Genomic DNA, 16321 nt, shown 5'->3' with positions numbered 1-16321 from the left:
TGCAACTGCCTCGCCTGCAGATGAGAAAGTACATTCAGGTCATAAGTGCTTAACTCGCAATTTTGACCTCTCAACCTTGTATTGTAGCGATAGATTATTGGCAGCCCGGGAAGATAAAGCTTCCCTCCTTCCTGGGGTCAACCTCTTCTCCCTAAGGATCATCTTATAACAGAGACAAAGAAAGTAGCAAGTAAAATAAAACCCGTCTTATTCCCTGAACTTGACAATGTCTTCGCTTGTTAAAAAAATGGCAAACCTACTTGCCAAAGGCACAGGAACAGACAGGAACTGAAAGGGCTACTACATAAATTAAACATGTAAACACTGGTTGTCCGCTCAAAAATCAGCTCCTTTAATTTCCACATGCGTGGTAACTGATGCGGCCACAGTGCCGTTCGCACACGCCTTCACTGGAGGCCGATGGGCGTACGTTTTTCCAGTTTGCTCCGTAACTATGTCGTGCTCAAAACTGCCTACAGCTAGAAAAGATGACAAACGTGACACAACCCTGCTATTTCCAGCAATGAAGTTAGACATGAAAAAAAAAGCTCCACATGTATTTTTAGGCTATAATTGAAATTTTAAAGCAGCCCCTCTCCTCAACATTTGAATGCAGATGTAGCGTGCTGGCAATCTAGCACCAGTCACAACTTGTGACAGAGCAACATTTTTCATAATTCAATGCAAAATTAATCTCTGACAGATGAGCAAGAAGCAAATGAGCCCCAGATTTTCACAGACGCAGGTATGTTTTTTGCTACACTTGTTTGACTAAGGGGGACAGAGACTTACAGATCAGCAGGGGAGGGAAAGGCAGGAAGAGAAGTATTCCCAGATGCCTTGCAGTGCTGACAAAAGGTCTGTCTCTTCAAAATGTCTCACCGCAGCTCACAGACTACAGCTGTTAGTCCTGTGCACTTGTGGGAAACAGTCACACGCGTTCAGCAAGATAGATGGGAAGTTTTTGTTTACGCGTCCAAGACTGAGGTAGAAAATACCCTTTCAAACATGTTAAGTAGCATCAGTTTCCCCACCTTGAGCAGCACTGCGTGAAGCATTACTTCTGATGCCCCGGACGCCCATAGGAACTGAAAAAGATATTAGATTTAAATCTGAGGCCGTTCTGAGCAGTAGCAAACACATTCATTAAATGCTGTACCAGAGATTTCTGTTTCAAGGAACGAACACCAGCAACGCTCCACAGCCACCACAGAGAACATGGAGGTCTAAAAGGGAAGGATCTAGGAGAGCAGCAGCCAGCAGCTGCAGCCCCTCACAGATCACTGATATTACCTTTTTGATAAGTGATAGGAAGTTTGACCTTAAAACTGCAATAAAGTAAGAATAAGCAAAGTGCAGGGACAATATATTTTACAGAGAGGCAATATTTTAATTTATAGATATGTTAATCATGGCTGTGTGAGTAAAAACCCAGAATGGATCATGCCCATCAGCCTTGATCAACACTTAAGAGCTTTGCTGACATAGAAAGAACACAGAAAGGGTACGGTTTTATTGTACGTGCTCTTCTCTTTCGTTTTTTAAATGAACTTAGATTTGCCGGCAAAACCTCTAGTAGACATGGACACAAAGGCAAAAGAAAACAAAAAGGGAAGAGGCAGGCCTTTTTGTCACCTATATTGATCATCACTCCAATAAAATTTTCACTGGCAAAAGCTGTCCAAGCACAATACTATCTAAAGGAAGACAGGCTCGCTATTCCAGAAAAGAGATTTCTAAGCACAAGCAGGGCCTCCATCTCTGTCTATGTCCAAATCATAACGCAACATCTCCATCGACAATAATGGCAATTTCACCATTAATAATTGCATTTCACCTATACAACCACATTTCTGTGTCAAACACTGCATAGAAGATAACCTTTCCAGATGAAGAAAAGGCTGCCTGTTGCTTAGATAGTGCAAGGGAGAAGGTACCTGAAGAATAACGGAGCCGAAATGCTGTCTGCATGGGGAAGGAAAGAACTGGTGGGAGAAACCCAGTTTCCTGAGCTGCAGTGTCGCTCTTCCATTGGGCAACACCAAGCTCCCAGTCAACGACTGCGTCTCTCAAGCAACGGAAGCACCAAAAATGTCAGGTGTTTCCTACGCAGCAAACTTCACTGTACTCAACTTGAAAAGGTGGGTATTTTGCTGTTGGCTTCCAAGCTCTATTTATGCAACCTGACTTCAAGCTGGGCGCACAATGCTGAAGTATTAAAAGCCATTAACTAGGATTACTTCCCAAGAGCTAGTAAGGACCTTTGATGTTTTTTTCCAGTATGCCTTCAACTTCTGATCCAGAAAAGAAAAGCCATTCAGTGTTTGTCAGGGCATGCCCACAGAAGATTTATACTTTAGGAACCTAAACATAAATGCAAAACACAGTGAAAAATTAGAAGCAGGAACTGTTTGTGTCTCTGCTCTGTAGTAGAACCAAGCAGAGCAGGTCTATAGCTTCGCATCAGGACTCGGATGCCCTGGGGCACAACTCATGGTCCCATGGAGGCAACACCTTGTACAGGAGAGCTCAAAAGGAGCTCTCAGAGCCCCACGTATCTGCAACAGGAGGATTTTCCTGGCAAGAGCACCACGAAGGACACACAAGACTGTCCACAAGAGTCATCCTCACAAGCCTAGAGCACACCTGGATGGGACTGCAGTGGTGTCCCTTGGGCTGAATGCTGTGACTCTGGTTGTGCCTGACATCTAGTTTGCACTTTGGTCTATTCCAACCCTATAGGGGATTGCAGCCCTTAGATCACGCAAGCTTCAGGCTCCACAAAACCATCCTACCCTGAAGTTTTAGTCTGGAATGTGCCACTAACCTAGTGGGAAACCATTAACCAAATCCCTGCACACATACCCTTCCTGTCCATGCCTCAGTTTCCCTAGCTGTAGATTGAAAAAGAAAACATGGAACTACTTCATGGAACATTTTTAAGCCTTCTGATTAAAGCAAAGTATTACTATTACAGAAGTAGACTTTGGCCCAAACTCTCAAAGATTTCCAGAAATACTGCTCCTAACTTGCCGCTAATGAAAGCTTTCAACTGCAGCAGGTAGCAGGAAAGCACAGACTTGCCATTAACCAATATACAACACACATGGCTTGACATCCAGCAGTGTTTCCGGGCTCCCACAATGCTGGAGAAATACAACAGCTATACCCCATTCTGGCAAGGTAAGAGTAGTTGAGGTACAATCTGATGACAAGAGATCCCGTCACAGCTGGAAAGGGAGCTTGAAATAAATCTCTCTTGGTCACATCCCATCCCAATCAATGGAGAAACAAGCAAAAGGTCTAAAGAGTACAAAGAAAACTAAAACAAAGTGAGGAAAAGTCTATGTAAAGATTGGCAATGGGAAACAACCCAAGCTAGTTTGGACATGCAAGAATTATGGCCTGTTTCCCTTGGTGCCCAACCACACTGGAGGGAATGAAATGCATTTCTAGTTGCGCAAAGAGTTCTCACAGTAAAGTGTTACCACGCTGGTTACAGCATTCTTGAGATAGATGAGGCTGTAAGTCACTGACATTGTACTGATGTATAGGTTTTGTGCATTACTAATCATTCGGACACAATAGCCCCCCTGTATATTTTTGTTTTGCAAACTGTCCTGGCATCCTCTGCAAAAATTCTCCTTTCTCTACTCTGGAAGATTTTAAGAAACGTGTTTGGAAAACAGGCAACACAATGAGGAAAGACTCACCAGAAACACTGATGTGTTCTGGGGAAAAAAGAAAACAAGCTGGATCAAGACAGTCAAACATGAAGATGATTTTAATTAAATCATGTCTGTCTTATATTAGCCATTTCAGCTCATTTAGTATCTCAAAAGAGATTTATCTCAAAACAGTTAACAGCTCCAGAAGCCCCAACTTCTTTCCAGTTTTTTCTTTAATGCAATTACACTTTTGCTGTCACACCAGAAATATTAATAGCCTTTTCTGCGTGGGATAGAGAAGCTCTACAGCAGGACCAGAAGACTTTGATCATATTGATGGCCCGCATGCTAACGGTTACATATAGCTTATCTGTCAATGTCATTTCCACTGAAACTAATGAAAATAGACAGCACCCCCTTCAATACTTCAAGCCTGTATCACTATAGAGAAAAAGCTACCATTCACTTGGATGCAGAAGAACTCTGTGAAGGACGAGTAAGAAAGAAAGCAGAAAAGCAAAGCTGTTATTCTATTGTATATTGCTCTGTAGCAAGACACAGAGGGACAAATTCTGCTTTTCCTTACAATAGCTTTGATCCAGAACTGGTATAACCAAGTCAATGGAGCTGACCCAGATTTACAGGGGAGAAGCGGTTCAGAGCTCCACTCAAGCCTGCAATCCTGTATTTCTACCACCACGGGGGATGCGTGCCCTTTATGCAAGTCAAAAAGCCTCTGCTCCAGCAGAGTAGACCTGACCCGGTGCTCACTAAGATGACCTGAAAAGCAACCATAGATTCCACCAGTCAATCACGCAGACCTCATGTGATCAATCCACCAGCAAATTCAAACCATTCATCAATGTACTCCTTTCAGAAAAAGTCATAAAAATCTTACGGCTTGCCCAAAACAAAACCCCAAACCCAACAGCCTAGCAGGCAGCCGTGTTCATCCTATCTCAGCTTCCCCGAGCTTGCCAAAGGACCACCAAGCCTGGTTTGAGAAACGAAGGAGGGTAGAGAGGCAGAGATCAGCCAGCACGGTCCACAGGATTCCCAGGGCAGCGGTGGCAAGAACTTTGCACAACGTCCAGCTGACTAATCCCGCAACAATTACTAAAGAGGAGAAGAGGACACAGCAATGCCTGGGAGGCAGAGTACGTGTGTCAATAGCCACCCTGATTCTCCGGTAGGTTTGTCCCATTTGATTAGCAGTTACATCAACTTCGTAATTATGTGCACACACACTTAACTCCAAAGAGAAAGCGCTTATCCCCATCTGGAAACTCAAATATATTTCAGAAGTTAAAATCAAGACAGGCTTTATCAGTTTTATATTTATGACCCCAACTGACACATTTTATTAATCACCAAGTGTTTAAAAAGTGTTAATTCCCTCCCCCTCAGTTACTATAAATTCTCCACTTTCACTTCCAACACAGGCGGTAAAAATACAGATTACTAGAAGGACATATTCGGCTCCTGGTACCCATCAGTGTGGGCGCTATTCCATGTCAGGTCACTTCAGATAATACAGACATTTTTGTTCTGCCTGCATACCAATCAACTTTAAAGCACAATAACGCAAATAGTCTTTAAAAGGATTTTAACTACCTAAAGCTCTTTGTTTTAAGACAAGGTATTACAGTAAAGATCATCCGTGGGATCCAATTATAGCCACCTTATTAATTATATGTCTACCTTCCCTAATCCAAAATCCCTACAAGTTATCCAGTTTAAACTTTTTGATCCCCTTATATAATCATTTATCAGCCAAAAGAGCATGAAAATTACTGGCTACAATGTCATTTGTTATGTGAATTCAGAAGACATTACTCTCTGAGGGTCCTGAAAGCCACCTTTTTACTGTTTACAAAATGTATCTTGAATTGTCAGAATGTCTTAAAAATGAATAGAAAGTGTTAGCTTTCAAGATAAAACATACTAGGAAAAAAACCTCACAGTTCTCTGCTTTTTCCTGAATATAATGTGTTTGAGAAGTAACTTGAAACCCAACAAAGCCTTTTATTCCTCGTGGATTATTATGTGGACTCTGCAATTAAAAACCACCGCCTCCCTCCACTCAGCGAAGTGACATAAAGAGACGCAATCTTTTGAGACTAAGCTTACCAAGGACGGTATCTTTTAGCCTGAGACAACGTTCAGAGCAGCAGCAGCAGTTCCTCTGCAGACCAAGCCCAGCTGAGAAGGACCATAGCCTCCTCTTTCACCTACCACAGAAGGGAGAGAAGGGGGGCTGGATCCTGCAAAACCACACACAGATCCTTGAAATCAAGGCTGCTCCTCACTGCAAAACCAAAAGCAGACAACCTTTGCAGGATGTGAGCACTTCACACCTGTTTTCCCATGGTGTGGTCCACCTACCTTCGTGCCGTTTGCTGGAGAGAGTTACCATCTCCCAAAGCCCTGGAATCACAGTGCTGTGAGAAATTCTGCTCAATTGCATTGTTTGTATTTTCCATTTCCCCCAGCACCTTCTTTTAAGTTTTTTCATAGGAGTGTGAAGCCATTGCAGCAGTGATTGATAGTAACGGATGCAAAGTCATCCTTCAGTGTCTACAGCCTGGCACAAACAAGATGAAGGCTACCTTGAAGAAGCACTCTTACTGTTTAAGCTGATATACCCCCATAAAAATTCCTGCTTTTCCGCAGTCCTAGAAAGAATTCATAAAATCATTACTTCTCTCAAGCTGGGTGTTTCCAAACATGTATAAGTTGAGAAGAAATAACAGAAATGAGAAACCACACTGACTGTATGTTTCAATTAGTAAAATAACAAAGGCACCTACACGGAGCCCTTGGCACTTCTGGGATTTCTTTTAATAACAAAGAACTTCCTTACAGCAGCCTTTCTAGGAGAACAGGGTTTGCGCTTCAGAAATCAATGCATTTGGATTACACGGGCCACCAGCTACAGATTTTATAAGGGGTGCAAAGATCGGTGGGTGCATGTGTGCATCCACACGCATTGTGCGTGCAGCCCTCTTGGTTTTTTGAGTGAGCGTTTTATAAGAGCTCATACTCAGCTTTTTTAATCCAGAGATTCAAATTTGTCAGGAGGAAAAAAATTGAAATATTAAGTTTCCAAATCTAGCCTTAATGTCAGTCAGTACTCTCTAATGACATTTTACTCCAAAGTTTCCAGCGGCAGCCACCTAATTTTATTTCTTTTAAATAACATGCCTGTCTGATGCTTACAAGCTAAATGTTAATGCCTCATTTACGATCTAATTTCTAATGCGTAAAATTAATAACACCAAAAGCAAAGCTGTCATTTTCTTTCATTGCCAACATTGGGCAAGGTGTAAGAAGCAACCAAAAAGAGCATATCAGTTTAAAATAAAAACAAACTGGATATTTAAATGTGAAATGCACAAGGTAGGGAAATTTCTTTAAAACAAGGAAGCCTCCTTGACGCGCACAGGCACAAAGTTCGGCTGCCGCAAATTAACAAATGCTTATGCTGCACCTGTTTATACCACACTGTTTAGTCAAAGTCCTGCAAAAGCATGACACGGGACTGACCGTCCTGTCATCCGCTCTGCCTCTCCCAGGCTGGCCAGCACAGCGGTTTCCAACCCTCTTGAAGCTCGTAGAGTGGAACAGGTAAAACAAGCCAGCTCCTACAGACACAGCCGCAATTCCCACGTCCCGTGCGAGGGGCTCCCACCAGCCCCCAGGGACCGACGAGAGCATCGCAGAAAGGGCATCGCGGAGGACGTACGCTGCCACGAGACGGTCACCACCCTCATGCGTAAGTGCACGTTATTCGTGCGCTGGTTACCTTTCGTTAGGTAATTCCTAATGATGCTGCAGCTGGTATGATAGACAACCCAAGAGGACAGCGAGGAGGGAGCTGGAATCTAACACAGGTCGTTCGTATGAAAACCTACGACTTCAGTTTGATGGGAGGGCAAGCCAACAAACCACATTCATCGATCCGGCATAAAATCAAAAATGGGCGATAACAACATTATGCAGGAGAAGCGACACAGAGTCCAAGTGTATATGCGGCAGAATTTTGATTTATTCATGAAACCTTAGTTTCAGGTGCCAAACAATTATATGAAAGGGGAACACGTTGCATCCTCCACTGATTACATTCACAAAATTGGAATCCAGGAAAATCCCTCTGTCTGGAGGCATGAGCCAGAGATAATTAGGAACTGAATTCTCTCATTGGTTCGCTGTAGTCTCTGGTGGTCTCATCTTCTAGTTAGAGCGCGAGGCTTGTGCCAGAAACACCACTTTGTCACACGCAGGCATTCTGCCCGCAACAAAAGGACGCTATCTATAACCTGGATACTGAAACACAAATAAGGAGGAATTAACCAAACTCTACAGTTTGAATTGTGACTGTAAGCACAAATACCTACCTCGTCCACAAAGATCTTACATGAACGGGCTCCACAGGGAACAGGAACACCCAGCAAAACACAAACATGCTTTGAAACATTATCCTTGTAGTAGAGTAGGTGGCTGCTGATTCTAAATGACTCCACAGACATCTCTTTGTTTTTATCCTGGACGCTCCAGCTCTACACAAGTACAAAATTCCCAAACTTAATTTTTTTTCCTTAATGTGAAGGGGAAAACTCCTGTTCTTTCATTGATTTGAACTGGGCCCTTCACCTGCACATCCACACTTGATTTTACGTATGTTGACACTTAGACAAGTCACACGCAGAACTCAAACGTTTGCCTTGAACAACACGAACAATCTGCAAGAAAAACCAACAAATGCAAACCCTTGTGTCCCCCAGCCCTGTCCTTAACTCCCTCAGGATCACCTTAGAGTTGATACACAATACATATGCATCAGCCCAAAAGGCTGGAGAGGAAAAAACTGTGCTGGAATGACATTCACACAAGGACAACTGCAGCAGCTTTGTCAGGCAGGATTTGATACAGTATGTCTGGCAACAGAGTCAAACAAAACACAGTAGCGCTGGCTTTGGGAAAAGTAACATGGATCTAATTTCTTCCAATTTTCTGAACCACTTTTAGAGTTAGTTACATGGTGCAGTACAAGATAAACTACCTGTCACTTCTGAAAAGCCATGGAAACAATTTACAAATTCAGAAATACGCTCACCCTATACAGAGATAAAATTGACATACTAGTTGCACCTAATCAACTGCATGAATTTGTTCGTAAAAAGCACTGGGCATTTCTGCTCTATGTGCTTTTTTCTAAAGGAAAAATAAAGTTTCCATTCACATTGACTTTATCTCTCAAGAAGTTAGACTTTAACCAAGTCATGACACTTTTACACCTATGAATACAGAGTATCAGTGCCATGAAAGTCAGCACACAGTTTCCCAGCATTGATTCACAGTAACCAAAAAAAATTAAAAGCTTATAAGAAACTATGTTGTAGAAATAGTAACTGTGGAGTAATAAATATTCTGATAAATTAAAATTTAATAAGACATTACTGTTGACAGTGCCAGGTAATTTTTGCTTGAACACATTCAGAAACTTTATTTTTATTTCTGAAGGTCAGCGAGCAGTTGTTGCAAAAAGCTACACTCATACGTACTGCAATAGAAAAAGCTGCTCTTCTAATAAGCTTAATATTCACTAACCAGGAAGATGTTCAGAAGATACAAAAGAGCAGTTTAACTCTCAACTTAAAGCAGCTCCAGACTATCAGCACCTTTGAGAAGAGGGACCAGAGTAAACTTGCTCACACTGACGACGCAGTCCCACGGTAATCAATGAAAAACTTATAGGGACACCGACAAAAAAATACAGCACGGCCTGTTCGCAGGCACACGGCAGGGTTTCTGCCTACAACTGAGGAATGGATTTCATTGTGTGCAATTAAATGAGGGCCAAATTCTTGTGGCTGTCAAATGAACTCCATTTCTCTGTATCCCAAACAGAATAATTTAAAACCAGTATACGAGGTCCATCAAAGGAATGCCACACTCCCACTGCTTTGCAGATCTCATTCCCCTTTATAAGCAGGGGAGAAAGCAAGGATCAATTGCAAGATAGGAGACTGCTGCATTGATTTTCAAACGGAATCCTCCATCAAAACCAATGGTGAGCTTGTCTTCAGATATAAAGAAAAAATTCTCATGTGATCCGGATTGTTTTGACAATTGAGCAAAGGTAGACATCAGCCTTCTGTAAGGAGCAAGCAGCTACCAGCCATACAGTGCTGGACGCGTAACTGCGACGATCATGGACAGTAGGCAAGTCTGAGGATCTAACCTTTGTTAGCACCCACAGGAGGACAGTCGAAGTCTAAAACAGGAGATGAAAAACGGAACAAAAACATTCTGGTCTGCAGCGGGGTGGGGTTGTGGGCAGAAACCAGGTTCAGAATAAGTTAGTTTCATAAACCTGTCTCAGGTAAGATAAAGATAGTATTAATTATTCTACCTTCACATGGAATTTTTCATCTTGAAGGATCCCAGCACATTGCCAGCCTGACCCCAGCCTAGCAGAGCAGCTCCTGCCTGCGCTGACTGACACACAGTCCCCCCACTCCCTGCAGCTGGGGTGCCTACAAAGAAGCGAACACATCTGTGAAAGCGTAGGCAAAGGACTAGCGAGCGGACTGATTTCACAGGAAAGGCAGCAGATAAAACTACGACGGGCTGTCACATAAAACCCCAAGACTGACCCACTGTACACAGACAGAAGATCCAGGAGCACGGAGCAATAATCAGGTTGCACTCAGTTATCGAGATAGCACATGGCAGGAGAGTGAAGGGGGAAAATACTCCGAGCAAAAAGCCAGGGAAAATCAGCTATATGTTGCTATATATCCAGCTATAGCAAACACTGCAGAATGTTTTTTTTCTTTTCAGAAGAGTCTAGACAGGCAACAGGAAAACGCACCAAAGTCCCCGCTGCCATTTCCTCCCTCAGGAACAAACAGTCCCCTGAATCCACAGATAAGCCACAAAAGCCAAGATCATCTCCAAAGTTTTCTTTACAGTGCTCCTGAGCACCGGAGCGCAGCACTGTTCGCCTTTCCCCACCAACAACCGGTCGGGAAACCTAATTTGGGAGGGTGGGTTCCCCAACACATAGGCAATCTCTGCCAAAATTCAGACAATGCAAAGGTGCATTAACCAGACAGTACTTTTATCACCGGCTTCCCAACAAAGAACAGGTACGGAGCCAAAAAGAACAAGGAGTAAAACCCACCTGATCTCTTTCCAATGTGCTGGTACTTGAGATACAGCGCAAAAGGCACAACATCACACTCTTTCGCAAAGATAAGACTAAGCTCACCTCCCCCGCTTCAGGCTTCGGGTGTGTTTTTGTTGTTAGGGGTTTTTGTTTGTTTGTTTTTAAGAAAGGTTTCTGTTAACTATGTCATTTTCCTATTTATTTATCCCAAAGAAAAAAAACTGCCAGCAGAAATTTGTTTTTTGTAATGTTTCTAGCGGGAGATCCACATTCAGACCTCCTAAACCAGAAAATGCCCATCTGACAGATGAAGAGTGGTCTTGGCCCCAAGGCGGGTTGGACTCATCAGTTGATGGCCTTCTAGCACCTTTCCCCTTCTGTGTCACACTTAAAATTGTTTGGAAAGCTCTGTAGGCAGAAACCAAGCATCCTAAAATTCACCAAGATTTTGAAAGCTCTTAATACCTCCAGCCTCATCCCACCCGACGTGCGCTCTGCCCAAGGTCTGGCTCCAGCGAATTCAGGCATACGTCAAGAAGGGTTACTGACGTATCTTGAAATAAGGATATAATACCTCAAAATGATCTGCTACCTGATGGGTACCACGTTGGCAGCTCTACTACGTCCCTCTCCCCAAGCCTTCAAGAGCTCTACATTAATCTGTCCCTTTTACCACCAAGGTGGTAACACATGCAATCACATAATAGATACCTGGTGAAAGTAGCTGTACATAAACCGAATGACCACCCACTCTAGATGGGTCTAGAATAGAGTTCGATAGGTTTCTAGCAGTTTCCACTACAGCAACAGCGCACAAAAAAAGCAGAATCAGTTACGATCAAAAAGGTACAATAAGATGGACAGGTTGGGACCGCATTTATTTCCAGATCTACTCCACTCACGCTAACAACCTAAGTACCTGTCGAACGGAAAATGGGTGCAGATTATCCTCCCGGTGATTTCACAACATTGCATTCTCTCCTCGGAGTTTATGGTAAATCCTTTGAATTGTACTAAAATCTCAACCTATTTATAGTTTCACAATAGCATGAATATAAAGCCATAATCTCCAGCAGTTAGCTATACAGCATATTGAGAATTCTTGAAAGGCAATTTTTCTACATTCAGAAAATTCACAGAAGAATATTTAATTTAATCTCTCACCTACTGCACACTGAGTTTGTGTTCCAGCAGGATAATTCATCTGAAACAAGGAGAAATAATAACCCTTGGCCAAATTTTCTGAATATGCGTGCAAACTATATTACCTGTGGAACGCAACCGACGAAAATGTCACACTTTTATTAAATTGGTGAAGCTGTCTTACAACCGAGAACTCCACACGGCGCCTCGAAGCCCTGAAATAAAGCCTTCCCCAGGTCTGCTAAGGGTTGAGCACTCCTTGTGAAACCAGTAAGCATGGAGCAGACATAGCAGGAAAGAAAAAATATGCTAATTTTTCCGAGGAGTTGGCAGGTATTAACACAGATGGGCACCATACGAGAACACATTCATCAAGCAAATGATACCAACTTTGGAGGAGCAGACAGCTGATAGAAAAACACCGAACGGGACTTGGCTTCACCACAGAACAGCAGATCTACTGATTCCTAATCCTAACAGCGCACTAAGCCTCTACCTTCTGACTCCAGAAACTTCAAGGAAAAGCCATTTTTAATCAACAACAGCTTGGTGGCCACAAGCAGGGAAGGAAAGAGCCCCATTGAATACGTCCTTTTTCTTTTTATCAAGCTGCGATTCCCTTATTTGCTACAGCTATGCCTGCAGCCACGACACTCGAGAGCCGGCAGGAGAGATTTACAGGTACGGCTGGGAGAAGACTCGCCGGCCGAGAAGTGCGGCCACTCTGCCAGCTACAGCGGTTGGTCTGCTGAGAGGTATCGCTCCCTCTTACAAGCCTCGCTCCTCTGCTCAGCTGTCAGATCCCTCCAAAAAGACATGGCAAGCGCAATTTCCACCTCATTTCTCAGGCAGGAAGGGGGGAAAAAAAGAGAGACAGACGGACGGATCAAAATTAATTCCTAAATTTCGCAGTGAAGCCGCACAAAGCGGTCTCGCCGCACGCCACGATGGATCGGCGCGCGCGGCGGGCACCGCGTGAAGTTTCCGCGGCCCAAGCCCACCTTCGCGTGAACCAGCGGCCGACCCACCAGTGACTTCCACCGCACCCAGTAACCGCTGTCCCCAGCGCCGCTCTATCCCTAGCGTCTCTCAACTGGAAAAGTGGAACTCGCAGGAGTTTGGATCAGAGGCGATTCCTCCCCTCTACGCCAACTCGGGGGAGCCGGTGCCAAGTTCCCCGCTGCTGGCAGTGGGTGGGGGGGTGGGTGTCCCGGCCGGCCGGCCGACCCCCAAACCCCAAAAAGCAGCGTAGCCGGCAGCGGATGGGGATGGGGGGGCTGGGGGGGGGGGGGGTGTCCCCCATCTCGCTGGGGCAGCTCCCTGCGCCGCTCTCCGGTGCCGTCCCCCGTTCCCCCCCCCCCCCCCCCCCCCGCCAAACGCACGCTGTAAGGCAGAAAAGAATAAAATTGGAAAAAAAAAATCAAACAACTTTCCAGCCTCCCGCGGGAAGTTTCCTGCGGGAGGGGCGAGAGGCGACCTTCCCGGGGCTGCAGGACGCTGCGCCCGCCGCCGAGCCCCCGCGCCTGCCGCAGCGGCGCCGGGAAACGAGAACCGGGACCGGCGAGAACCGCCGAGGGGGCTCCCCGGGGCGCCCGGCACCTGCGCCGGCGGGGAGCGGGGAGCGGGGCCGGCGCGGAGCGCTGCGCTGCCCTCCGCGGGACCGGGGGCGCTGGCGGTGCGGTGGCGGTTTGCCGGTGTACGGTTGCCGGTGCGCAGCGGTGCCCTACCTGGGTGTAACATACTTTGGAAATAGAAGATGACGAGGATGAAGGAGCCCACGGAAGTGACCAGGACCATCCTGCACACCCGGTTCATCCTCATTACTTCCAGCACCGCCGGCTTCATGGCGTTGTCCGGGCGGCGGACAGAGCGCAAGGACCTGGCCCTGAGGAGAGCCGCTCCGCGACCGCCCGCGGCGCTCCGAGGTGCCGGGGAAGGAGGGGAAGGAGGAGCCGGAGGAGCCGGAGGAGCCGGAGCCGCCGCCGCCGCCGCGCCGGAGGATGCCCGGGCGCCCGCGCCCCGCACCGGGGGGCGCTAATGCCTGCGCTGGGCGTGACCACGCCGCGCGCCAGGCGGAGGGGCGCTCTGCGCGGAGCGGGGGGGGGGGGGGGGGAGGAGGCGGGCCAGGCGGGGAGCCTGGGCGGAGCACTTCCCCCCCTCCCCCCCCCCCCTCTTCGCCAAAGAGGAGAGATGGTCCCGCCCGGCGGCGGTAGCGGGCGGGGACGCGCCGGGCTGCCTCGAAGGGGCCGCTGCCGCCGCGGGGCGCGCTCGGTAGGGGGGGGGGGGGGGGGGGGGGGGGGGGAAGAGGAGAGGAGAGGAGAGGAGAGGGGCGGGGCGTGCCGGGCGCGTGCGGGCGGCGCCAAGTGCCAACGGGCGTCGGCGGCGCTGAGGGGAGGCGGCGGGAGCGGGGACGCCCGCGGGACCCTCCCGTCCTGGCGGGCGGTTGGCGGCGGAGACCGGCGAGGTTCGCGGCCCCCTCTGGCTGTGAACTTGACCGCCTGCGGGTCACTCTCGCCCTCCTCAGGGGTTTTGGGTCCGCCGGCCTCACCTGGCCAGGCGGGTCGGCGAGGAGGCCGCCCCCCCCCCCCCTCCCCCCTCCCCGGCCTGCCGTCGTTCAGCGCGAAGGAGGGTTTCCCCCCGCGCCTCGTGTGTGGAGAGAAATTCTCTTCTGTCCTTTTCTGTTGTTACTGTGCCGTGCCTGTCACGCTGTCAATCCTAAACGCCTTCCTCCAGGTCTTCTCTGGCTTCAGTACTACGTGAGGCGCGATTTTGCAGCCAGTCCTCGTCGCTTCTCCTTCGGCGTTGCGCTGTCCCGACCGGTAGCTGTTAATATTTATAATCGGTGTAAACACTGACTTCCAGTAGCACTGAATCATCCCTCACGAAAACAGTGCCACCTGGCCCGCCAGAAATGAAAGGGGTTTTTGTTTCTAACTGCGAGACTTTCAAGTTTTCTGAATTAACCGATCGCTCGTTTGTCTGTGGAAAACAAAAGGTTCTTCCCCCACGGTTCCTCCACCGAAGTCTACCTCTCGGTAGCCAGAGAGCAACAACAGGCAATGAGATACGAGACCGTACGTGGGAGGAATGCAGAAGAGCTTTGCGCGACAGAACAAAAGGCATCTGCCTTGTCCACGCGTGCATCGGGGCCTGGGACCCCCGGGGCTTCTGGTGAGCCGGGGCTGTCCCAGTAACTGCAGGTCAGCCAAGTCCTGAACTAGGTTTCCAACATGAACCAGACAGCAGAGCTCCCGAACGGGGACTATCCACTTGCTCAGAACTAGGTGGGTGTTGAAAAAGCACATTGCTGGATGAAATCGGCTTCTTACCCATATACCGTTTATCCTTGCACTACATTAACTGTTCCGTTTGTTCCTCTGATGCACCCAAATACTGGTTTGCTATTGCTTTTCTTTTTGCTAAAGTGAAAATCGTTTTGCTGGTGCTGATACCATCTTCATGTGTTAAAGGATTTTTTTTCCCCTCAGATTTCTGTCTGTTCTGCTGATGTGGTTGGGGGGAGGGGTCTTTAAAATGAAAATAGCCCTCAACAGACCCAGCCCAAAGCTGGGAAGCAAGCGGGGTAAAACAGATTTTAAGTTAAACAAACAAACAAACAAACAAAACCCAACCAACAAAATAAAAAGGTATGAGTATTCCTTCCTGGGTAATTGTGACAGAAACGTGTAAAGTCCTTGGGGTTTTCCATTCAGACTTTCCAAAAGCCAGTTAAAAGGATTTTACCTCAAGGATAAACCAGTAATTAAGCAGACATTTGTAACAGAGTCGATTATTTAGGCTTGGCCTAGAGTTCCTTTTATTAGAAATAATTACCATTGTTCATTAAAGTTTTACACAATATTTTGCTTACTTTCTGTAGGTTCTTTCCAGGAGTTGGGGTTTTTTAGCAGTTTTGATATGCAGTGAACATTTTCTAGTCTTTGTAATGTAAAGGAAACTTTAAATTGCTTTTTCTCTTTTAAATCCAAACCTCAAATGTAACACAGAAGCATTCTATGAAAAACACTAGATAAAGAGAAGTACTAATATGTAATGCATCAAAGTGGTGAATCTTTCAGTCAGTCAACAAAAGTCAAGCAGAAGCACAGCCAGGCACCTCAGCATCCACCCGTCAATACATATGCTGCAGCACAATAGCAACTGCAGTATTTTAAGAGAAAGAACTGGACTGTATCCAGGAATCTGGATAAGACATCGAGGGATGAGAGCAAAAGCCTAGAACTCCATATTCAGTCAAGTAACACACAAGAGAAATGCTTTACGCTGCTAGCGAAGGTGGTCAGTTTCTCAGTGTGGCTTAAAAATAGTTACTCTT

General features: G+C 46.5%; 1 protein-coding gene across 2 annotated transcripts in view; it reads right to left on the bottom strand.

Moving 5' to 3' along the window:
- CHST11 (carbohydrate sulfotransferase 11) overlaps positions 1 to 13965 on the bottom strand; it is a 174991-nt gene extending 161026 nt beyond the window's left edge. Inside the window, exon 1 of one of the 2 annotated variants that reach the window (XM_049821571.1) lies at positions 13713 to 13965. In XM_049821571.1, coding sequence (XP_049677528.1) covers positions 13713 to 13830 — 118 coding nt within the window. In that variant the 5' untranslated portion in view covers positions 13831 to 13965. The remainder of the gene's footprint in view (positions 1 to 13712) is intronic. The other variant, XM_049821572.1, reaches the window with a different exon arrangement.
- Positions 13966 to 16321: the final 2356 nt, after the last annotated feature.

The sequence above is a fragment of the Accipiter gentilis genome, chromosome 18 (genome assembly GCF_929443795.1).
Source record: "Accipiter gentilis chromosome 18, bAccGen1.1, whole genome shotgun sequence".
NCBI lineage: Eukaryota > Metazoa > Chordata > Aves > Accipitriformes > Accipitridae > Astur > Astur gentilis.
This window is presented reverse-complemented; position numbering and strand designations above follow the sequence as displayed.